The following is a 25,974-nucleotide window of genomic DNA, read 5'->3' as shown; positions in this document are numbered from 1 at the left end:
GTGAAAAGAAACTGGGACAGAGTGAACCATGCTACTTGCACCAGCAGACAAAAGCAACTTCGCAAGTAGCTGTAATAATGAAAAGGAAATGTACAATACCGATTTAGAAAAAATAATAATAAAACAGTACACAAATAAAACGGACTCTGAACTACCATAAACATCTCTTAATAGAATAAAAATATATTTTACCTCTTGTACAAATTAAAGATTTATTTCAAATAAATTAAGTCACCTTCATAGATCGTCAAAGCTGTAATAATATATCAATATAACAATATATTCCTTCAGGAAAATGACGGCAAGGCAATGTCTGATTGGTTTTCTATAAATGGACTAAGGTCATACACAGCCTGTCAGACAGGAGGTGAGATAGATATAGTGTCATGGTACTCGTCTTGATGGATGGGGGTAGTTACCATGGAATCTGGCCTGTATGGTCAAAGTTGTTACTGACCGACTACAGGCAGGGTTTTGGAACGGTGAGCTCATCCTGAGTTCGATTTTCAGGATGAGCAAGTGGAGTATTTGAGTGTGGCTGCTGACAATACTCTGGGAGTAAGGGAAACATTGTTGTTTGGGCTGGTGTTGGTCTCGAGCTCCGTCACCTCTCTCGAGAACAGAGAGCAACTGGCCATGAGTGATCACAACATACTTAATCGTTGTGGGCTTTTGCTGAGGCGCTAGGGAAAGTGCAAATGCCCCAGCTCGCCCGAAGGTGGCAGCATTGAGTAACAGAAGGAGGATTTGGCAGCATCTACACCAGTGGCCAGGTGACTTGTTCCCTGCAGATGTGATGATTTGTCCTCATTCATCCAAGTGTTTTCTGAATTGTGTTCAAAGCTGCTGAACAACACAGTCACTTTGAGAGCCGGAGCCGGGAACAGGTGTCTTCACGCACTCCACAGGCGTTCTTTAGGACAGTAGTATTCACATTCTCACAAATGATTAAGAGCACAAGAGTGAGGGGGAGATGCAGAAGAAGAAAAAAAAAAAATTAGAAATCGATCGATGAGAAGCAAAACAAAGTACATGAGGAACAGCGGGTACAGAGAGGCGGCCTTCCTTAGACAAGCTCAGACGAGCAACTCTAGTGGGCTCTCATGGCTTCACTGCTGGTTGCTGGGTGCCAGAGGCCCTGCGTAAGCAATCAAGGAGGTTTTGGTCCCCCAGGGGCCATGATTCATGTGCCCGCTCCAGAACAGTCAGCCAGCTATCCGTTTTATATGTATCTGCCAGAGGAAAGAAGAGCATCACATGTTATTGGATAGAAACAAGAAGGCAGTATGCATGTGGAGAAAGTGTTTTTGTAATCATTTCATTGGACAGGAGAAGAACAATTGGCTTACTTCACTGAGGATGGCCCACACTGCCGAGTCTTTGAGAACTGAAAGCCGAAGGGCTATGATGGGATTGAAAGCAGGATCTACCACACCTTCGGCCACACCCTTCTCAAACTGACCTGTGTGTTTAAGCACACAAAGGGAAGTATTATGAATCATATATATATATATACACCCAAGTTAATGATTGATTACTGATTGAAACTCCAGATAACCTTATGTAAAAGAAAAAGGCAATGATTTAGAACATTTCACACACGTTTTATACACTGTAGGTAGGGCCCATCAGTGTATTGTATAATCTGCTCGGGCTTTTTCAGTGCGTTTGTATGCACTTGCACACACACACACACACAAGGCACGAGGAGTCAAATCCGCTTACCGATCCTGTAAAAGCGGTCTTCAGTTCGCTTGTACTTCTCTTTGGTCTTTAGTCCAGGTTCCTAACATATGAACACAGTGAAGGATGGATAGTAGAATAAAACATGAGATAACTGAATTGTTAATGATTTGTCATTTGAGCAGATGCTAGCATCTGTGCCTAGACTGGGAGTATGAATCAGTGTCAGAATGCATCGCCTCTGGCGCAGCTAACGATTCTGTCACGCTCACATTCCTGTCAATAATCAATATGCTACGTCCCTAAGAGCAACCACTCAATGTAATTTAATCAAAAACATTTGCACAGCACACCACAGAAGGGTGACAGGCTCTGTGTGTGTGTGTGTGTGTGTGTGTGTATGTGTGCGCGTGCGTGTGTGTGTGTGTGTGTATGTGTGCGCGTGTGTGTGTGTGTGTGTGTGTGTGTGTTTCCCTACCGAAACAGGCAGTATTTCCACTGTGGTGTTCTCAATCTTGTCCCCCGGGTGCTCTTGATTACCACTGCGAAACAGGAACCTGCCAGTCAAATCAAGCATTTATTTTAATATTTACGTCCATGGATAAGTATTCTTGCACTTTGTCCCCATGGTATCTGTCACTCCGATGCACACGGTCCATCATTACGTGGTGTGATAGAGACTATGCAATTGTGTTGCAAGTAAATAAACGGTTTAGTGTTTGGTGATTGATCTGTGAACTGTGCCAGTGGGAATTAGCTAGTTACTAAATCTGCCATAAATCATCTCTGCTCAATGTGAGATTATTGTTTATGTGCATGGTCCTAATAATATTAAAATCACCCATGGGCAGTATAGTACGTTAGGCAGGCAAGTTATGTTCATGAAAATGAAAATTTTGGTTTGCAAAGATGTGCACACCTCTTTTGTCATCAGTGGTTAACTGTCAGTGGGATATATTTTCAAAGCTTATGCTTCTCAGACCTCATATTCAGGTAATAGCTACAAGCTTTGAACATGAATTCCAGTATATCTTCTATTTTAGCCAGCTGAGGAATCTCAGTATATTTCAAAGAGGATGATTTGATTTCACAAAGCATGCGCACAGTGTGGAATACGAGCTTCACTTGAGATGTAAGGTCAAGGTTGGCAAGATTCAAAGAAGAAATCAACAACCCTGAATCCCTGACTTTCAGATCGCTGGTGCACTGCATTTACTTGTGTTACATGTTTAGCAGCCGGAGAGTAGGCGATAGGGGAAGAATGCCAGCTCAGAGACAAAAACGGATCATAAAGTATTTTGTATTTCCCGACCAACTGCTGATGAGATGTTGTCTCGTTAGCATGGCAAAAGACTTTGAACCAGTGTAATTGGTGCCATTCAAACGCAGACAAAACAGACAGTGGAACAGTAGACAGGCACTTTCCCACTCACTGCCACTTACTTGCTGAATGACTGACAGTCTCACACTTGTCTTTGCTGACCGAGCATTATCTTTACGAAAGCCGTGGATACATGCATCACTATAAAATGAACATCCCCGTGACCAAATATTAACATCCCTTTCAGGTCCGCACTGAACCAGGCCGTCAATTTCGCAATCAGCTCTCTTTATATTCACTGTCTTTCTCCCACTCTACCCCGGCTCCACCGAGAGTAGGAGGCTGGCCCGAGAATGCTTATTTTAGAGCACTCTCATTAGCTTAGCCTGATCCCTGAAGAGAGAGAGCGAGAGAGAGAGACACACACACACACACACACACACACACACACACACACACACACACACACACACACACACACACACACACACACACACACGCTAAACATGACTCACTAAAGAGCAACATGCGGTAAAAGTGAAACGGGTTTTGCATGTGCGCCCATGTGGACATTTTATTCCCAAACTACTTGAATGCAAGCGATAAGAAGCCGTGCACAGGAACGTATCTCAGTCAGATAAAGCTCTAAATACGTACTTCTCTATACTAACAGGTCGGTCAAATTTGAAGAGGATGTAGTCTCCTGTAGTAGGAGTGATGGCCCAGAAGAAGTCCTCTCCTAGGTACGTCTTCTCTAGCGTGTGACCCTGATACACCTGTGGAACACAAAACACACGTTTGGTTCCACCTTGATTGATTTTGAAGTTGGGGGTTATTTCATTAATTCATTATAGCTTTTGTAATTGTTTTAATGAATTTGACTAGAAATTCAACATACACATAGGTCCAGATCACATAGCATTAATAATAATAATAATAATAATAATAATAATAATAACACAGAGATAGTATCATTGCAGATCAGATGGCCATGTTCACATGTGATTAAAACAAAGACATTTGTGTCGGCTCAGTTTAGGCCATTTAAATTACTTCTTTTTTTTAATTCCTGCATACAATTCCTCAACACAGCAGATTGAAAGTGTAGATAACTAACTGTAAAGTAAAGATCCAGAGATAATATTTGTTATGGGAACCCTGGCATGATACCTTCACTGAAGTGGAAACCTCGGCTGGGGGGTTGACATGCATCTTATGGAGCAACGGCTTCAGGAAGTCCTTGTCCTACAGACACAGACATAGAGGAAAATCAACATTTCTACACAGGAAGTAGCCTCTACTAATGTTGCAAATAAATATCTGTGAGGGCTCGAGACTCACTGTGAGTTTTTGGATCTTTCCAGCAAGAGAAGAATGGAGTCCCACGTGTTGAAACAGGGAGGGTCTGAACCGCACACGTAGGCTGGACTTCTGCCGCTCGCAGTGTTTCTTTAAAAAAAGGACAAGGGAGGAATGATGACACCCATTCCCTTTTACAATGTCACTCATATCTAGACAGTAATCACGGTGCATACCGCATCTTTCTCCGGATTGCAGACTTTGACCCAGAGAATATGGTCCAGCAGCCAATCGATGGGCTTCTCCTTGTAGAACATGAAAATGAACTCAACAATGAGGTTTAAGTCCGGAGCCTGGAACATTTTTCCTGTAGGAAAGAGAGAATCAGGGAGTTCACAGACATTCATTGATTCTGCACAGAAGCATTCAGCATCATGAACAACGAGATGATTAAACCATCGCTCTGAACTTGTTTTTGTTTTATTGTTTTGCTTGGACTAAATCCTCATTTACACATTGTAGTGATTTTAGTGTTTGAATTGGATTTGCTTTTCCCTGCCAGCATTGTACTTTACAATGACCCAATTTCCATGCGGATCGATATAATTTCCATATTTTCTTTACTGGCTGCCGCAGACTTTCGCGAGACCGTTTAGTGAGGAATGCCACTGTTTGGCTTTGCAGATCTTTGCAGCATTCGACAGACCCCCGGTGGATATCGAGTATTAATCACACGCTTAATGTATCGTACCAATGAAGCCCAGCTGGGAGAACTCCAGGATCATCCAGTCCTCCGACGAGAGCTGCAGGGCAAAGTTCTTCATAGTGGCAAAGTAGTTGGGCTTGGCCACAATGTCATCCTCCAGCTGAGGGAACAGGAGAAAATACTTTCAGAGTTGAGGAATAATGTCGATGGAGAGGGCGAGAGGGAGATTCCTCTACGTTCACTCAGGGAATACAGTCTGAACTGAGCTAAGAAACACGTTGATGTCGCTGCACTAAACTGAGTAGAGGTCAGACAGACTAAACCTCTTCCCTTCAGGTGAGAGCATAGAATGAAAATGACGTACGCCATAATGAGACAGAAAGATGGGTGATTAACAACACAGTGAAACTAAACCTCGAACGGCTGGCGTTAGCGATTCAAATCTGCCGAGAGTAAACATTTATACAAACATCCCCAAATTGGAAGCTTAGTTTAGCCAAGAGGACAGATGAGAGCTGTACAAGTCTAAGAGGATTAGGCTAAGATTAAGTGAAACTGGCCCCAGTCTGATGAAAAAAAACTGTCTGTGATGAACGACTGCAACAACACACATTGGGTTCAAGTACTCGCCATGTTTGGATTTGGTATGACATGCTCCAAACTAAAAGCAAACCAGTGTTTGCCCGGTAACAGGCTTTCACACTGACACGCATGAGTAACTGAGCCCTTCCTAAAATGCACTCCAACAAGTTGCTATGGAAACGTTCATTTTATTAATTTATCTATTTAAGGACATACCTGGACATAATAAATGCCTTTGCTCACAGCATACATCATGAGGAAGGAATAGTCCAGATTCTGCTTGGTTCGCCATCTAAAAAAACAAAACAAGAAGTCAATGACAAGCATTATGAAACTACACATAAAGTATGAAGTCAAATCACCTTCCTGCATTTAAAAGGTTTCTCTTGGCTAAAAACACACTGCTTCAGAAAAATCTCAATTGTGCAAATCGGGTATTCCCAGGTCCTCTGAACAACAGACTATATTTGAATAATTTATAAACGGATGCTTTTACACTAATTCTTTGATGTGAATTATCTGCTCTTGTTGCAGTCTGACTCATGGCTGTTCACCGCAGGCTGCAAGTGGTTGTGATGCTTCCAGGGATGCAGGTCCAGGATGCAGGTGCACAACCATTTAACAGACACTATAACTATGAGGGCATGGAAGCCAGGTGGTTGAGTATTGCATGCATTTTTTATATATATATATATATATATATATATATATATATATATATATATATATATATATATATATATATATATATATATATATATATATATATACACACACACACACACATCTTCGCTCACAAACTCATAATCTTCTGGGTCTAAATGGCATTATCAGAGTATGTACTGTAAGTAGTAAGCAAAAAAAAAGCACCATAAACATATTTCTAATGAAGCTAGTTGTTAGCCGACTATAAAGAGAAGATAAGTACAGAGGATAATTAGAGTGAGCACTACAGAGAGAAAGAGATAGGAGGGAGCTGCCGCTGATGACCTTGATCTGACTTTGAGAAATGCCTGTGGAATACTAAGTACCTAGGCGTCCTACCTAAAAGCTCTCGCTTGCTCACTCTCTCCCACTTCTCCCCTGACTCATCCTTCTACTTCTTCACAGCTCATCTGCATTTCATTTCTCTCAGGGGTGGTTTCACCACGATTACCATCATGATTTCTAGCACTGTCAGAGCAGTGAACATACAGATAACACAGAGGTCTTGTCTACGTGAATAGCTTACTTGACTCTCTCTTTGGAGTCTCCAAAAGTCTCTTTGAGGTTTGCGAGTTCGGGGTAATAGGCGGCTGGCGGGGAGATCACCTCCAGCAAGCCTGAACTCAGCTCTGTAGAAAACCTGCAGAAAGATGGGAATGTTGATATGGTGAAACACACAAAACACACACTTTTCTCACTTCCACTCTGTCACAATGGGCATCAATCACTAATATGTGGGTAGAAATGCTCTCTTCAAAGAAGCATACATGCAATGTCACCATCAGTTTTGTGCCAGATTACATTTGTGTTGTTACCACTGTGCATACATTAGACAATCAGAATCATACTAGATTGACAGGCTCATGCCCGCTATTTGCAATCCACATACTGCCATCCGCTCATTTCTCTGTATGAGGAAATACGTTTATTATGGAGAAAGCTGTGAAAAAAGGGATGAAAGCCAGAAATGGCTTACTGTTCCCAGGTGTTTCCTCAGTTGTGAGGGTTGTAAAATAAAAGTTGAGGCTTGTGTATCTTCCAGTAAGTCTAGCGGACACTCATATGCTCAGCTAGGATGAGGCAGTTTTAAGTGTTACAATAATTGAGGAGAATGAATAGGTTATTTTTTTACATTTGTCCAATACATTAGTAAATTAACGGTTTTAAATATTGTTGCCTATCAAATACGTTTTTAACAAATCCAGTTGTAACGTGCCATGCTTTTAGTTAAAATGTGTTTTCTTTTTTTTCCTTTCTCCAAGACAACCGGGCCTTCATCACTTGTGCGTACGCATCGTGTGAGGCGAGCTTGTTGGAAAAGTCCTCACAAATTCGGGTAAAGAATTAAGGCTGGATCCTGCACACGCACAGTTTTAGCACGGGTTTGTGCGTACGCAGTGTTGAGGCCCAATATGTCCACCTTTTAGGAAGCAGAGATGTGTACTCACTCTTTCTCCAAGCCAGCAACCACGCTGTTAACGTAGTCCACGTCAGTCTGCAGAAACAAAGCAAGGAAAACGATTAGACACACAGACCTTTTTGCATCATTTTTTACTTCTTTGTGCAGAAGCATCATGTTGTACAAACACAAGATCTCACCTCCCCAACGTAGACAATAATGACACAGTCCAGTTTCTCCTCTGATGACAGCTTGTCTATTAGCGAACGCAGCGTCTCCGCCAGATAAGACTTCACCTTCCGCTTCACTGTGGGGATCCCCATCACCATGGTAACTGAAAAAAAGACTGAGGTGAGAACAGGAAGTGCTGCAGAGGTGGCGGTTTAATCAAAATAATTTTTGCTCGTTAGACAATGTCCACTTACATTCGCCAGAATCCATAAGAAAATAAATTCATGCCGAGACTGACATATGGCAATGGGAAGGATGATAGTTTGGAAACTGCACTATCATGGTGCAAGTTGTTAAAGAAGTGTCTTTAAACTACAATCCTACGCTGTGCCAGCTAAATAGAGAGTCACTGAATCACCACAAAAAGCCAATAATGTTTGGACTTCAGATCTAGAGATCTGCAATGTATTGCTAAAGTACTTCATGAGCTCGTTCTACCAGCAAAGTAAACAAAGCCGGACAGCAACGAGAAGAAGAACTAGAACTAGAGGACGGAACGGATCAGTTTCAGAGAGGCTCTGGCCACTATCATCGTAATTATTATCTATAAAAACAACAAAAAGTTATTACATGTGTTACACTGCGAGAAGCTGAAAACAGCGGAAGTTAAATTACTTGAAATCAAGCAATTAATCAACCTAAATTATCATTAATTATGACAGCAAGACACGCAGAGAGGAAAAGAGAGTGGCTATTGTCATCTGTGGTTGAGGGTAAATAGACAGCCTCTTCTTCCGTATAGAGAGACACTGTTGCAGACATAGAATCAGTCAATGTTACTCACTGGGATACAAGGATCACTCTGACAAGGAAAAGAGAGCAGAGTGTACAGAACCATATTCTGACAATGAATCAGTGTTTACTCCAAGCTAATAAAAACGCCAAAACAGCAGCCTAATGTTTAGGTTTCTCGGCCTTTGCATGTGCCATACTAATAGCCCTCAACTGAATTAAAAACAGAAGGTGCAAAAAAAGTATGTTTTGCATAATGCGAATGCTTGTTAGGAGAAGTTTTGCATGCGTCTCTCAGAGTTTAAAAAAGGGGAAGCATGCTGACTGAGCTGATGTCGGGGCACAAACTCAAGGTGCAGAATGAGTGAGCGGCACAGTGGGAGGGAGAGAAAGAGAAAGAGAGAGGGGGGAGAGAGAGAGAGAGAGAGGCAGGCGAGGGGGGGGTGCAGAGTGATCTGTGCAGCGTGGAGAATCTGTCCCAGTTTTGCTTTGTGTTTCTCGCACTAAGCTGCGTGTCGTATAGCGAGCGACTCCCACCACCACCAAGAAAGTAGGTCGAGAATGAAAGGAGTATGTGGGAGGAAGGAAAAGAGACAGAGAGTGACAGAATAAGGGAAGGTGGCAGACAGTGAATGAGTGGTAATGCATGCAAGTGCAGCGCGAGCAGGACCGACTCCAACACTGCCCCTCCCCGTGCCCCTTGATCAGCCTGAAGGCTTCACTCAGCCATCCTTTTAATCTTCTTCAGAGGGAACAAAAAATCAAAACAATCTACATTTCGGTTCGCTTCTCTGTCAAATCAGTGAAAAGAACTCCATCGTTTGCTTAAACGAAGCGTGTGAATGTTTTCCTGATTTGCGACCAAAGCTAAACATTGTTGAGGGTTACGGTTAGAAAGGAAGAAACAACTGACCCTACGGGATCATTGATGACAGTGGGAATAAAGATGCAAGCATATGTGCAAAAGCAAATAGCACTCACTTTGAAAAATCACATAATTGACCTATTAAACTTAATAAAGATGATTCTATACGAGTAGCCTGCACGTTAATAAAAAAAGATTACATTTTTTCTTAAACATTTGTTACATTTAGAGACAATATGTTATTCATTTTAGTTTGTGAATTGATATAATGAAAACTACAATGATGTCTTGAACTACAACATAGATAAGCGTGGCCTTAGTGGCATATGGTGTTGGAATTTTACATTTTGTTTGAATCTGGTCACAATGCGTAAGGCACAATGCGTAGGATTTCCCTAACAAACGATGTATATAGAGTCAATCATCACGTACGACCCAACATAAATCAGTATTTAAAGAGACCCTGCCCTCTGCTTGTATTTTCTTTGAATTTTGCTATGTTCGAGATGTTTCTGTGTGTTTCTCTGCCTCTGCTCTCACTGTAATTGGCAGCGCCTGACTCGGAAGCTCTGCTAAATTCGGACACAAATAGCCTACTTTTCCCATTAGCTAGCTAGACCTAAGATCGCAAAAATGATCTGGCTTGTGTCGTTGAGCCAGGCAGGAGGGGCCGCCATCACTGTGTGTGTGTGTGTGTGTGTGTGTGTGTGTGTGTGTGTGTGTGTGTGTGTGTGTGTGTGTGTGTGTGTGTGTGTGTGTGTGTGTACGTCACAGACTAAAAATAATGTAATTGTTGTAGTCGCGTCTCTCACATACTACATTTATAGTATCTTGTTACTTAAGAGGTTGGTTTAGCACACAGGGCCTGGCAGGAGAGCCATCATAAATCATACTCGTATAGAGCCGACATTTGCAGGAAACGGCAATACTGCTTTACCAATATACACAATATCCCAAAACATGATCAACAATGCAAGCGTCACAGCCTGTAGGAGAGTTCTGGATGTAGACAGAGGTGGCAGGTGAAATGCACCATGCTTTGATATGCTAATTCAAGGAAAATCAGTGATACATGAAAGCTTTGACTCGCGTTTGCTGATTCATTTAGCCAAAGGAAATGAGACACAAAAGGGTAGAAGATTGTAGCACAGCCCAGTGTCAGGACACACTGGTTTATAAAAGGGGTATGAATTGGTTAAAAAAAACCTACAGAGTTGTAATTAGTTTCAAATTAGATCTTGTTGATTAGATTGTGATGATTAATGAACTGAGACTACAACTTCTGCCTTTTAAACTGAATGAGTAATCAACAGAAGCAAAAGGTTTCTCTGCCCTCCGCTGATAGTGTACAAGCAAAGATATCAGAGGCAAGAAATATAGTACGGGTTAACCAGCAAAGAATATACAAATATGCAGATATGAAGTTCAATCGACGCGTCTTTCACACTAAAGCAAAAACTGCTATTAGTGACGGTGAGTGGGATGCCCGAGAGGTGTCACTGCTCTGGCTGCTTCTGCTGAGTCGGGACGCCGGCCCGGAGAGCAGTGGGATTTGGGGGAGAGCCACCCACATTCCACAAAGACCTCTGATTGGCTAGTACTTCTTCTGAGGATTTGTGTAGTTAATTGCTGATAAACAAGATTAGTGGACGGTTGATAGGGTTAATGATTTGAACTCAGCTTTGGATGTTTTTCATGAGGGTGGCAGCCTTCTTGTAGAGGGCTCTCGTATATAATTACAATGTCCTGATTATGTGAGATGTGTTGTTGTTGTTTATGTTGCCTATATGGATGGAATACAATTACAGATATGTTGGACATTTTTACTTTCATGGGTGTCATATAAATGTAATATAATGTTAACATTAACATCCCGGGACAGAAGATGTTGTACGTGTGCTAAAGCCCTCGGAGGCAAATTTGTGATTTTGCGCTATACAAAATAGAATTGAATGGAATGTTGATAACAAGAGTCAGCAGCACCTGCAGCACGAGGAATTCCAAATTGGGCAGAAAAAAATATCTTCAACTGTAGCTTGTGACATGTTAAATAGCTGGCAAGTGTAACCAATTGTTGGCGCTGCTTGGCAACAGCATAAGTACTGACTGTGTGCAAAAGGGTACAAAGTTGGCAAGCTGGTGTCTTGGTAAATGTGTGTGTTTGGAACAAGCAAGACTGCATTTACAATAATGCTCTTTTGTTGGTTTCTGTCTAAAAGGGGCTCCAGTGAGGCCCAACTCCAACCACTCCGTCTCAGGCGTTCTCAGAACAGTTTCTCACATAATCCTTGTTCAATCTAAAGTGAGACGGTGTCCTAATTTGCCCAGCTATGAATATCCCAATGTCAGATATGCTTAGACCAGTATTGAAACAAAAGGGGTGGGGAGAGTAAAACATGTAAGATACAGAGGTAAACTAAGAATAACAAAGTCACTTCCCTGTAGCAGTTCCGCCAGCTTGGTTCTGCATTCCAGTGAACACAACAGATATAGTGTTTTAGTGGCGAAGCTGGTGAAATAGCAGGAGGCAGCAACAAACTAGACACTCTCTAGAGAAACCCAAACAGAGTCTGAAAGGTAACAAATACAAGCCCACCTGTCAAAAACCAGACAGACTGGCTAAGAGACTGTACTGATGGTAAGGATTTTTGTGTTTGCTTGCACTCATCGATCAAACAAGCTTCGGGCCAGGGACAAAACACTCCTGTTTGTTCATGACTTGTTTCTCCTTCCATTCCTCAACTTTGTCTGGGGCCGCTTCAGTTCTTCCCCGAGGTCATTGTCATTAGGAATGTGGAAACACCACTTGAGCTATTCAGCGCTTAAATTTGCACCCCACATTCACTCTGCCTATCACACTTGCAATGCCAGAGTAATCCTCTTAAAGAGAACTTGATATAGCAGAGGTCAAAGGAATGGAAGAAGCTTTTAAATTAAGAAAATGGTGTCACTGAAAATAAGAATTAATAGAAAAGAGTAAAATCATTCTTTTAAAGAGGCTAGACAGACTTCAGTTTTGACAGGATGTGTTGCATCTGCGTAAAGGTTTTTGAGTGAGTTCACTGAAGAAAGTGAAGTGTTTTTTCTCTCTTTTTACAGCATTTTTCAAAAAGTTACAGGGCACCTCTCAGATGCAATAAAACAGAACAACGCAAAAGCATTTGAACACAAAGTGCCAGTACATGTCCTAAATATAAAGTAAGATGGAGATGTAAAACCAAAAAGGGAACCCCTGTTCGATGAAGCTAAGAGATGGGAAACATAACTTGTAAAGTGAATGGGAAATTACACCTGACATAATATTCTCCAGAATGATCCTATTGCAAAACTCCATCCAGAAAGGAATTGTTGTGAGCAAGTCACCAACTGAAAACTTGTTGAGACTTGACTCCCTGGGAGGATCTCTGGAGGTATCACTGTGTTTGTGTAGCTTGCATATTCTGGAGAATAGGCCTCATTTATCAGGTTACTGTTGTAGTAACTGTTGTACTGAATTTGCTGCGTGTGTGTCTCACCTCCTGTGCGGCCGAGTCCAACCTGCACAGCAGGATGCAGGCTGCCCTCATTGTTGAGAAGGTGAGGCAGGTGGTGGTAGATATTTGGCACCTGGAGAGGCTTCCTATTTGCGAGCTCCTTCAGTAGTTTCTGTGTCTCATCTAAAAGCAGACACACAGAAAGAAAAATGTTTAGTGGTGTCCTCTTCTCAGTTTCATTAAATGATGGTAAATGGTAAATGGACCTGTGCTTTTCTAGTCTTCCGACCACTCAAAGCGCTTTAACGCTACATGACATCATTCACCCATTCACACACTGATGAGAGGAGCTACTATGCAAGGTGCCACATCAGGATTATCAACCATTCATATACCGTAGGCGCAGCTACGGGAGACACTTAGGGTTAAGTGTCTTGCTCAAGGACACATCGAAATGGGCTAGCGGAGCCGGGGGTTGAACCACCGATCCTCTGATTGAAGGAAGACCCTGCTCACCACTGAGCCACAGTCGCCCTCTATGGCAGGAGGGAAACTTTTCAAGCACCGCCTGTTCATGTGCTCCAGTAGAACAGTGATGCCGCCACTAGTACAGTACTCTATGGTGTAACAACAAGTTCATACTGGGTTTTCCCCAGTGGGCTCTTAGTGCTTTGCACTATTCCACTGAAGCCATTAAAAGCCAAATTCAAATGATCTATTTCAGTTTTTATTTCTCCCTTGTGTGTGCATGATGTCAATTTCATTAGAAATGGGCTAGCTCTTAGAAAAAGTACTTCTCTGAGCATTTCCTTTGTTTTCTGCTTCACACTGTGCAACAATGTCAAGAAATCGAAAAGCGGGAGGAGCACTGCATATCATAGTAACCAATATGACAGGTGATGCAGAGCCAACACAAGGGAGAACGCACGACTAGCTTTGAGTTAAGGAGTCTTCCTCTGCGTTTGTCAGTTACCTGAGAAGTTTATGAGAGCATCTCTGCTGCTGTTAGTCTCGGCTATGGCGCGTCTGAACTGCTCGAGGATGTTGTTGAGCTCGGACGAGCGCTGCAGCGTCCTGTGCTCGGCCACGCGAAGGCGCTCTTTCAAGGCATGGAACTCCCGCTGGTACGCTATCAGCTTCTCTGTGAGGAAAACACAAAACAAAGCAAGATGAATCATTAGCAGGTTCCTGAAATGTAAAAATAAAACAAGGGTCTGATAAAAGGATCCCTTTCAGTGAAGAGTGCAATACGACAAGTCTATCCGGGTGGTTGGGATTTTGTATCTGTTGACGTTTATATATTACACTGCCTCATCCAAGCAATCAACCGCAGCTTGTATTTCACTATGGTACCACTGATAGGCTAAGCCGGATTGTCTCAAGTTAAACTATTCAAGGATGATGAAGACGAAGCCAGAAATCACACAGAAAGCTCACTTCTGCCACTAAGGCTGCACAGAGCAACAAATGAGGTGTTCTGATGACAGAAAATGTTGAGGTCATTTGAATTTGCATACAGATTTGGCTATGTATAAAAAAACTGGTAATGAAAAACATTTATGTGGCGCAGTATTGTCATTATTAAAGTAAGTATAGGAGTTGCTCAGAAGAAGATTTGTTTAAACATGGCCCATTTCACAAGGGTAATGGCATTTCCTGGATTTGGATCCACACCAAAAACTAACTTTAACAGAATTACATGTTTGTTTTTTTACTCGTAATGTTGACTGAGCAGAGGGTTCTTTTTTTTCAGCTTTCACATCCTCCCCTGACCTTTTCTGATCAGGTTACATTCAGCACTTTGAAGTAGAGGTATATTGGAGGGAAGGGAGAGAACTCCTTTTTCAATTTGCTGACCAGAATTTCTAAATAAGTGCAGGTTTTTTTTTTAGCACTTGACCCAAACCTACAGTACCATATGATGATATCATTGACAGTGATAGAGCACTCAGGAGAAGCTATTTATTGGCAATACCAGCTAGTTTCTTTTTACTGGAAATTACCTTTTGAGGTTAGAGGCAGTTTACTGTGAATATCCGAGGAAACCTGCCCTTGGTGGGCTCTTATCAGTAAACACAAGTTCAGTGGTTGGTGTTGAAGAAAGTAGAGGCTGTGAAATTCTATGAAAAAGGGAAATAGTTGTGGTTTGTTGGTGGCCTGAGATCATAGATGTATCGTTACGCGCGACACAGAACAGGGATTCAAATTGATACTTCTGGTTTGTTTTCTATTTAGTCTGACGGGTTAGTAGTAAACAAATTAAAGCCAACCAAATAAAAAAAAGTATTTGCTGAAGGGTGTTTACGAAGGAGCAAGGCCAGCGTTTTCTTTCCCCACTTTGGCTCAGCATTTATCTACTGTGCATACACATCCCTTCTCCTGCAGTTCATCGCAAATGACCTTATAAACGTCACTCTTTTTGTGAACTTTATTTAGGCTATTCTGTATTTTCTCCTTGTCAAGCAAACACCAGAACGCTGCAGAAGTCACCAGAGTTCGATTAAAATGGACAAAGGTTGGCTCAACAGGTTCAACAAGTAGATTAAAAGTTTTCGTGTTTTTCTATTTGTAGTTAATTAAGCCTTTTACCTGACTAACTTTCGTGTTGTTGAAGTACTTTGTAACCTTTTGAAAGGTGCCATAAATAAAGTTGTTTTTTTTGGAGATAAAAAATTATTTAAAGCCAAGAAAGCATGTGTCATTAACACTCCTACAAAGCCTTAGCGACAGTATTAGCAGGACAGACTTCCAAACGTCATACGGTTAGAGGGAAAGTAAGAACATCTCAGGTATCTGTGTGGGTTAGGAGGGGATGTGGGTTTGGCCACTCTCTGATCTTCCTGAGGCTAGATTGATTGTGCCCTTTCAGAAAACCCCTCACAACAACAAAACCCGAGTCCCTTTATCTTCCCCTCTCCGCCACTCTCTCTCTGACTGAGCTATTGTCCCGGCCCCTCCTTCACACAGGACTGTGTTGTTCCTCCTAGAAGTTGATTTCTAAGACACAAAGACAGATGTTGTCATTTGGACCAAAGCTCATGAAAAGGACAGCTTCAAACTAAAAACAGACTTTCATCTTCCCATCGGCCTCTTGATTGTAGGACTCTAGGCCTGTTGAGATGAAACCACACCTGTAATCCCACTCTGCAAAAAACACAGAGCACCACGGGAACAGAAGCCAGAAGCAGATAAGATTTCTATTCAGCTACATGCATCCGCTCCAGTAGTAGCTAGTGAAACTGGAGGCGTTCTGCATATATTGTTCACTATCACAATCTCTTTCAAGGAAATTCCTCTCCCACAGAAATTGAATGACAGTGGAGCGAACATTGAACCATTAACCAGTTCAAGGAGAAAATGGAGATCGTTGTGAGTTGTTATGGCGACAAGATGCGTCAGGAAGGGTCGTAAAGTGTGTCACACGTAGTTGCTTCTCCACTAAGCGGGCAGCGAAGGCCGCCACAGAGCCAAATCAACCTCTTTGTAAACGGTACAGCCGTCATGGCGGGACTGCACACACACTCTAGAAGCCGACGCGTTACATGCCACACCGGCATGAGTGAGTCAGAGTGATTCTGTGAATTGCCACAAGTAGGTTTATGAGAAGTACTGGTGGTCTGACAGAGGATTTTATAAAAACCTTTACCTCAAGCACTTTTCTTACCAGTCTTGGTTAGAGCTCTATCTGACTAAAAGAGTGGGCTTCCTACGGCATTACGCAGCAGGTAATTACAGTAAGTCCCAAACCAAACGGTATCAACATAAAATGTATGTATTACTTAAGTAATAAGCTAAATGAGGAACCTACTCTACTGGTATACAGCCACTGGGCAACTGAATGGGTACACACAATGCATTAAACAATTACCTGAGGTCTGGACTATATCTATACAATCTCATTATTCTTCTCTGCTCTGTAGAAGCATGAGTTATGGGGGAAAGTGGATGTGCTGAGCTTACCAACCTCTCCTCTTCTCCCAACATCGTCTCATCCCTTCTTAATTTAATGCAGGTTTTCACATTTCAATGTTTTTTTAGTATCCTATGTGTCAAACTTTCCACACTATCTGCACATCCATCCTGGCATGCACTTTGGGGTTGTACTTATTGCCCCTTATTATTGGGGATATTTTGCCTTGACATGTCATGCTTGATTCCCTTGCTCTGTTTATTTGATTTATTGATGAGATACGTGGAAGGAATTGGGAGTCGGATATATATAATGGGGGTTCAAAAAACTAGCCTTTGAAAGGAAGACTCGAGGACACACACACACACACACACACACACACACACACACACACACACACACACACACACACACACACACACACGAGTTGTGCTATTTCTTGTAAAGTCTTTCACTCAGCAAATTTGAAGTTAATGTGTTAATTCTCATCAACCAACACTTCAGGTTTGAGTGGAGATGCTCTAATCGTGTAAATGAGCCATTTCGTGGAACTGCAATTTGCTAATCAGAAAAAAAAGGCCTTAAAAATGGAGCCAAATGATGAAACATCACTCATGTACAGAGCAGCCATGTCCTTTTCATGACATCACCTCATGAAATGGATGATGCAAAATAAAATATAAAACTAAAATGAGCTGATCAGCATGGGTTGAATCAAACAAATCACGGCATCCATTATGAAAACAATCGACATGGGCATGTTTGACACACTGCAACAATCTGAAGAGGCGCTTGCATGTAATGACTGTATCGGTTTTACGTTTAAGTTTCAACTTAATGCAAGCTTTATTCACAGGATTTCAAAAAAATCTCTTTTAACATAAAACACATCTGAAGAATGTTTGTTTTTTCCTCAGGCAAGAAATGAGTAGATGTTAAGAACACCATATCTAACGGTTCATTCCCAGACTAGGTTGCATCATACATATACACTCACCTAAATGATTATTAGGAACACCTGTTCAATTTCTCATTAATGCAATTATCTAATCAACCAATCACATGGCAGTTGCTTCAATGCATTTAGGGGTGTGGTCCTGGTCAAGACAATCTCCTGAACTCCAAACTGAATGTCAGAAAGGGAAAGAAAGGTGATTTAAGCAATTTTGAGCGTGGCATAGTTGTTGGTGCCAGACGGGCCGGTCTGAGTATTTCACAATCTGCTCAGTTACTGGGATTTTCACGCACAATCATTTCTAGGGTTTACAAAGAATGGTGTGAAAAGGGAAAAACATCCAGTATGTGTCAGTCCTGTGGGCGAAAATGCCTTGTTGATGCTAGAGGTCAGAGGAGAATGGGCCGACTGATTCAAGCTGATAGAAGAGCAACTTTGACTGAAATAACCACTCGTTACAACCGAGGTATGCAGCAAAGCATTTGTGAAGCCAAAAAAAAATGTAACTTTACCTTCGTAAACAATGTTTAAATGCACTTATTGATTCATAGTCACAACATCCTTGTTGTTTTACCCGTCATGGCACGGAGCTTACTGGTGACCTCAATTGTAGCGTTTAGGTATCGGAAGTTGGATGAGAGAGTGAGAGAGTGAGAGTGAGAGAGTCCACATAGATCACTCTACCGGCGTCTTCTGAACTTCACAAGAGAGAACAGGGATGATCTTAGCGTGCTAAGAAATATTTTATAGGAATCCAACCCAGAACTCACCAGGGTGTTAAGAGTTGTATCAGTCCATCCATTAGCTCATCAAAAGCCCTCAAGTCCTTGACTTGGCGCTCCCTTGCTGATTCATACTGCTGACTGCAGGTTCACGAGTGCTGATGAGGGACTTGTGCATGAGTGAGTTGCAGCACATCATTTGCAGATGTCGTTGGTAAAGCAAAGTTTCACTTTGAAACACACAACTGCTATATGATGTGAACAAATAACCAGGAAATACATACAGTATATGCTGGCCAATGAGCAGAGCTGAACAAACTATGTCTTTACAGTTGGTCTACTTAATTTGCTGACCCCCTGGTCTGTTGTATTCAAAACATTTAATTTCTAGTCGTAGTGTAGTTTCCTCTGAGAAGCAGTTATTGAATCATTTGTAGAGCTTGTATTTCAAACAGAGTTAGTCGCCATGTTGTATAAAAAGAGGTATTTAACAAGAGTGATTTTGCATTTTTTATTAGAAATATGGAATAAAATGGTGTCAGTTAATAAACTCAAAGAATCCACAGACTGACACCAGTTTGCACTGGAACTACATTAAGTGTCCTTGGACATGGTTTTGTTGGGATTGTTATGAACTGATTCAAGTAGGATCATACTTAGTAACTGATGCATTGTTTCTGGAAAGACTTATTGTTGCATTTTTCCAAATAACATTTTCTTATTATCATCATCATCATCATCATCATCATCATCATCATCATCATTACCTTGTGCCAGAAAAGTCAGAAAAATATTTTTTACTCTGTAAAAGCAACCATAACAAATTTAAAAGTCCCTTAACTTGTTTGTGTTGTCGAAAAAATGCCACGTCACTGAGCCTTTTCTTATGGACTTGCCGCTCCAGATTACACCTGCCAGACAAACTCTAGGAATAAGATGCACATGTATGCAAAACATGTCCACATGTATTATGCATGTGTGCACACCCTAGAGTGGAGCACCTGCTCGCCACGTGGTTCTCCACTGCAGCTGCTATGTGCAACACAAAGCATTTAACCAGGCTGTTATCTCTTAAGTAGGGCAGATGGTGCAAAATACAAATTTGAGATGAATAGGATAAAAACAGGAATAGTTCTAACATGTTGGTGAGCAGATCGGATAGTTTACAGAGGTCCCACCATTATTCTATTATGGGGTCAAACAGACATAAGCACAGCTCAGGAGTTATTTACCTTTGACCACAGCCATATGAAGAATTATACTGTACTCTTATCCAAGGGTAAGAAAATACAGTATCTTGAAACAAGATAAACATTTTTGGTTTATCAGACTCACTAGGTGACATTTAACCTCACACAGAGTTTTTTTTAAAGCACACCAACACACAGAGTAGCAGTATAGATTTGTGATGGTATTTTCCTGAGGAGAAGTGCAAGTCGATCCCTGAGTAGGCGAGTGATACTCCCTGAACGCTACGGTGTAGTTTGCAGAAAGAGAAAATGCACACCTTTGTCTCAATCTGCCCCATTTATTTTGCAACACACTGCAACCCTTTTACCTTTAAAGTGAAGGTAAAGGGGTTATGGGGTCAAACAATAAAGCTTTTTCAGAAGAAGCTGGACCAATATTTGCCCTCTAGGCAACTTTCCAACCAAGATTCTTAATTTTGCTTCCTCACATTGGGCTCATTGTTCTTCTGACCTCCTCCCACTCTTCTTCCTTTACAGTCACAATAAGCTCCTGCTGTGTCTCTTTGTGGCAGACCATGCTGTCTGACAGCAACGAGCTGAGAGCATGACCTTGCACTGCTTGCTTCCACTTCCTGGCTCCACTTGGCACCTTTAAGGGCACCATCAGTCTGTTTTTGGAAACTCCACTTTCAAGGATGTTGTTCACCAATCAATTGTATAATGATATGCAGTGAGCGTCCAGAGAGTTGCCAGAATTTGTAAAGTTGAAACAATTATTCAAAAAGTAAAAGGATACACAACTATTTAGATAATCATGTAATGCATTCAGTCATTTCTCCTACAATTTCCAGCTTCCCAAATGAGAGGATTTGATGCTTTTCCTTTTCAATATGATCGAGCTCTGAGGAATTACAATGGGCAGGTTACACTATATTCTTTAAAGTTAATGAGGACAATCGCTGACACATAGATAATACAAATAGAAGGTTATTTGTAAACCTCACTATTTTCTGTCATAATTTACCAAGAACTAATATATTGCAACAGTCTTGTCGCTGGTTTCAGTCAGTACACTTATATGCCTGGTACGACAAACAGCTCCATCAGAGAGGCCACGAATATTCACGTGATGAAAATTGCCTGATCTCCCCATATCAGTGAGTTATCATGTACATGGACAGTCCATGTGCAGCCCAGAATTTATGAATTCCTGTGAAATATATCTGGCTCTTAACACAAACTCCTCATGTTTGGTAAACAAAAGGCCCATCGGCGTCAGCAGAGCTTCCACAGAGCGAGAAGGTCTGCATGACCCCCTCCACAGACAAACTAATGTGTACAAACCGGTTCTTGTATACAGCAAGCTTATGCTACAGATTAATCCACAGAGAACAGTTAAAGCTAACAATTCACTATCTCTCCTCCCTGACATTGAGGAGGAATTGTGTGTCGTCTGGGAATGCTGTCCAGAAAAACAGAAGGAACATGCATGCGAGGGAAGCGATGATTGTTAACTCACTAACGACTGAAGACGCCTGTTCCTGTTTGGACAGAGTACGGGCTGACTGGGATAAAGGGAGGTGGGTGTGCGACTAACCAGGGTACAAAATACAGAGAAAAAAAAATAACTTATCCCACGGCTTTACTGCCTTGTCAGCACTCTCATCCTCTCTCTGCAACGTACATCCCACCTCGGGCTCTTTTCATCCTCTCTCTTTTAAGATTTGGCCTTTCTACTCTCTTCTTCCTTCCAGGCCACTTAGGAGTTGTCTGGCAGACTGCCTGACCTCACTGCACACAAACTAAATACACACATACACGTACACACATACACGTACACACAAGAAAGCCATATTCTCTTTAATTCTAACTAATTATCCATGTATCCGACCCAACACCTTCCTGTATCTGTTATTCACTCACCCCCTTTACTGCAATCACTTGTGCTATTTTTGGCCCATTGTGTTTGGAATGACGTGATGATGGACGAAAGACCGTGGCGTTAAACTCAGAGAAGGAACGCATGGATTCAAGGAAGCCAAGGAGAAATAGGAAGTCACATTTGCAAAAGGGAAGTGGTTTGTGTTGGAAACTGCTACTGGAACCGCCAGCAAATCTGCTGAAACAGAAGCACCTTAGAGCCGTCTCAAATAACGGCTAGAAATCAGAGAAAAAATTACATTAATGCATTCAAAGCTCTGAGCTTTAGCAAACTTAAAATACAAACAAGCATATGACCTGAAAGAAATCCGCAGCACATCCTTTCTATAACTTAACCTTCAAATTGGAGAATAATATCGGAAAGGAGCTTGCTTTTCCTTTAATAAACAGGAAACATACGCTTCACTGTACTATTTACACTACCTTATGGATTTATGCTGTACCGCTCATACCAATCACCACAATGGCCTTCAATTCATTACTTAAGACATGCATCACACTCACCGCTGTGAGTTATATGAAAAGATCAGATGATCCTCACTTACATCTGGAAGGCATCAACAGACATTGTTCTATTCCATTGCACTGGACACTTAACATCGTCAAGTTTAATGTGAACAACCGTGACAACACATCACAGTTCAGATGTGCTTTAAAAGTTTCTCAAAACAACGCTGAACTAGGGAAGGCCACACACTACTGTAATGGACTGAAGTCAGAGACACTCCCTTCTCAGTGACTCAAAGTTCTACTCACTGGTATATCAATAATATTTGTGACGGTTTTAATTAGTTTATGTGCGTGTGTGATGACTGCTTTGTGTGACCCACTCAGCTTGTGAAGCCGTATAAATATAATTGTTTGTCAAGTCTCTCTTGTGGAAGAGATCTTGAGTCAATGAGACTTCCTGAATAAGGAAAGCAAAGCAGGTAAGTAAGGAGAAAGAAAATACCTTTAAACAGAGGAACTAATGTTCAAAAGCAGCCTGTCGTGGTGGCATAATGTGGTGATGGTAGTAAAACTATTTTATTTACATGAAGTTGGCAACAAACAAGGTGGCTGTAAAAGCACCACTGGACTTTATCATCAGGTGGCCCTTCTTGTAGATTGTGTTTGTCCTACCCTAACATAATAACAAAAGGAAGTATTGCACTTTCAGTCCAACCCCCTACGTTATTATTCATAGCTATCCTGTATGAACACCAATGTTGTTGAAGTCTGTTTAAGATATAACCAGGCGGATACCAGAGAGCAGTCTCTCACTGGGGGATGAGGTGGACTCTGACAGAGAAGTACACATTCTGGAGAGCCATTCAACATGGAGTGTTTGGACAGCTGATTGGCACAGCTCTCACAGCAGTCAAGTGACCAGGAACAAGACAGGCTGTCGAAAGCAAAGGGGATAGGCAAAAAAAAATAATTTGAAATAAAAACATTGCCCAAGATGATCTCTCCGCCACGTTAACACCCAATACAACCGTCTTATCGACTACAGCAACTGAATCATACAACACAGTCAAGGGCCTAAATGCAAATGTGTCTTCTGTGTACAACTGAAGCACGTTTTTGAAAATTCTCATTTTCAGAACGACTAAATACCCGAGGCCAAAAACACTCTAAACACCCACGCTGGGCAGCATCAAGAGGAGAAGCCATCTATAACCGCAGGGAGAAAAGATATGGCACATAAAAGAGCCTCACGTTGAAAAAGAAAAGCCGTTTTCAAACCTATCATGTTAAGACAAGGAGCAGAGTCAGTGCAATACAAGGTAAATAATATGAATAAAGCATGTGATGTTGTTGATGCATGTATAGCCGACACACTAATTCAAGTTCCATGTACCCATGGGTTAATATACGGAAACAAAATTGTTTCTCTGCAAGCATGCAAGTAAATCCCACTGTATTTGTGACCTTTGAAAGAAGTCTTTATGGTCTAGCTAGGCTACTTAGTGTTACATTTAATCAATGTCACAAAAATAAAGAGAAAAAAGCCCAAGCTACTTTTCAGCAAAGAATGAGAGCCTTTTGTGTCAGCGGCCTGCACAACAAATGCTGCCCAGAGTTTATGGAGGAAATCAATACTCCAGCTTTCCCTAAAAGCCCAAAAGAGAGATCTTCATTACTGCTCACCTCCACAACATAAACATTTGACACATGTTGTCATCCAAACTGAAATGAACCTTGATTGAACAAATAGGTTCGCTATTTTCAATACCATGTTCCCTAATGCACTTTGAAAACAAATGAGGAAAACGTCAGAGGCTGTATTTGGAAAGGAAATGCTGCACATAAGGAAAACAATCAAATTAAAAAGAAGCACATTTTCCAATGTCTCTAAGTGCATGCGACATAAAGAAACTGGCTGTATTTACAGACATTGCATTACACAGATATATGTATGAATATGTCAACATTGATGGTGTTTGAAAAACAATATTGATTAGACTTATAGTTTGGAGATATTGTCTATGTGGCAAGTGTTGTTTATGCTTTACAAATAGCTAGATTTGTCATCCCAAGAGAGCTCCTATTGTGTTGTCAGTTATGTTGTTGTTGTGTATGACTTGATGCCTTATTGTATTTGCTGCACGTTTCTTTATTCTCTCAATGTTTGGTCAAATAGGGAACACGTGTTGTTTAAATGAACCCACATAGGCAGCATGCAAGCAAATGAGGAGGTTTTCTTTCGGGATGTCCCGATTCACTTACTTTGGGCCCGGATTTAATGTTCGGTATCTATACAGAGTTAGATCCACGACTGGGACATCCCCCAATTCTCTTAATTTGCTTGTGTTTGTGTCTGTTTGCTTGAGTCAACGTCAGTGGCAGCGTGTTGAGCTCTCTCTGCCTCCATACAGAAGTAGTTCTAGTGTTACTTTGCTCAAGGTCTTTTTCTTCAGGTCTTTTTCACTGAAGACATTTGCACATTCTTTCTCCTTTATGAGCAGCTGATCCAAACTGCATATTTGAGGGATTCAAAAGTTGTACATTTTACCATATGCCAATATCATTAACTTTAGGAGACAGATGTGAGGTACAGAAAAAAAAAAGTGTACTTGCATAAAACTACCAGCCAATGCTTTCAATATTCCTGTTCTGACAACAGATACTGGACTATCAACAGGTGAAGCACACAGAACAGAGGGCACGTCCCTTGACCTTTGCTTGGTAAATGTACTTTCATCAAGCCAAGGACCCATTCAAAAGAAAATATTTTATCAAGCTGATAAGCTCCACAGTAATCACAACATGAAGCCTTGGCTTGGAATTTATGTAACGGCTGCAATTATTTACACTCTGCTGAAAACAAATAACTAAGGCCCATAACCCTCTCCCGTGGATTGGGTTAACCCCGGCAAGTGAGCACTTTGCCCTTGTATACTACTAAAACCTGGACACTCGTATAATAGAGCCTTAGCCCAGATGCTTGACAGGATATGTAATCACATGGTACACCTATTCAAATCACAGACATGAATGTCTCTGCAGGAAGTGAAATGGACTTGAATGGTGTGTGTTCATCAATAAGTGTTGCAAACTGTGCTCCCTGGTGCTTTAAACTGACTGGGACGATTACCCCCTAGCTGATTGAGATGGGATGGAAACAGAACAGTGTGGAGATGAGCAATGAGCTGTGAGGTGGGGGCCCGACATCATCTGGTATGTTGTCAACGTGAGAAAACGAACACAACAGTGATAACGATAGGATATTAGATAGGCTATTAAAAAAGGTACACATTGATTGTGTAATGAAAGTTGCTTCAAGGCAATTTAAGGAGTGTCACTTCGGGTGTTGCTGGAATTGAACCCGGTTGAGGTCCGAGGCGAATGGCAGCACCTGCCGTCCTAGGACCGACAGGGTGCTGGTCCCACGTCAGCTTGACGTCTGCTAGTTTTTGTGTGTAAACGAGGCCCTAGAGCTGTCGCTTCTTCCAAAAAGCCAATTACATCTTTAAATGTGAGCGATGACGGACGTGTTCGACCTACCTTTGCCATTCTGCCACGCTGTGTACCAGGACAGGCTGAGGAAGGACGTGAAGAAAATAATCGCAGTGGCCACAGTTCCATTTCTGAGCCTCATCTCATTTCAGCGGAGCCTCTCCTCGGCTGAGTGTCGGGGACCCCGGAGCAGCTTCCTCCCTCCCGCCTTCTCGCGCTGCCTTCGGGGTGTTGAGACTGGCGTAAGCGCCGGCATACGGGGGCGTCAAACGGCGAAAACCCGGAGTGAGCACGGACTTCTGCGCTGGGGATGCGAGT

The 25,974-nt window shown here is 41.8% G+C and overlaps 1 protein-coding gene across 1 annotated transcript; it reads right to left on the bottom strand.

Moving 5' to 3' along the window:
* Positions 1-1,205: 1,205 nt before the first annotated feature.
* Positions 1,206-25,798, bottom strand: mgat4a (alpha-1,3-mannosyl-glycoprotein 4-beta-N-acetylglucosaminyltransferase A; the record flags this gene model as incomplete). Its single annotated transcript, XM_079230776.1, has 16 exons — positions 1,206-1,232; positions 1,350-1,462; positions 1,726-1,786; positions 2,162-2,240; positions 3,662-3,780; positions 4,175-4,249; positions 4,346-4,453; positions 4,540-4,670; positions 5,055-5,169; positions 5,808-5,883; positions 6,823-6,936; positions 7,745-7,791; positions 7,896-8,029; positions 13,039-13,179; positions 13,970-14,137; positions 25,705-25,798. 16 exons carry the CDS (start codon positions 25,796-25,798, stop codon positions 1,206-1,208), a joined length of 1,602 nt encoding a protein of 533 aa, XP_079086902.1.
* Between the last annotated feature and the right edge of the window lie 176 nt (positions 25,799-25,974).

Source organism: Taurulus bubalis, assembly GCF_910589615.1.
Source record: "Taurulus bubalis genome assembly, chromosome: 15".
Classification (NCBI taxonomy): Eukaryota; Metazoa; Chordata; class Actinopteri; order Perciformes; family Cottidae; genus Taurulus; species Taurulus bubalis.
This window is presented reverse-complemented; position numbering and strand designations above follow the sequence as displayed.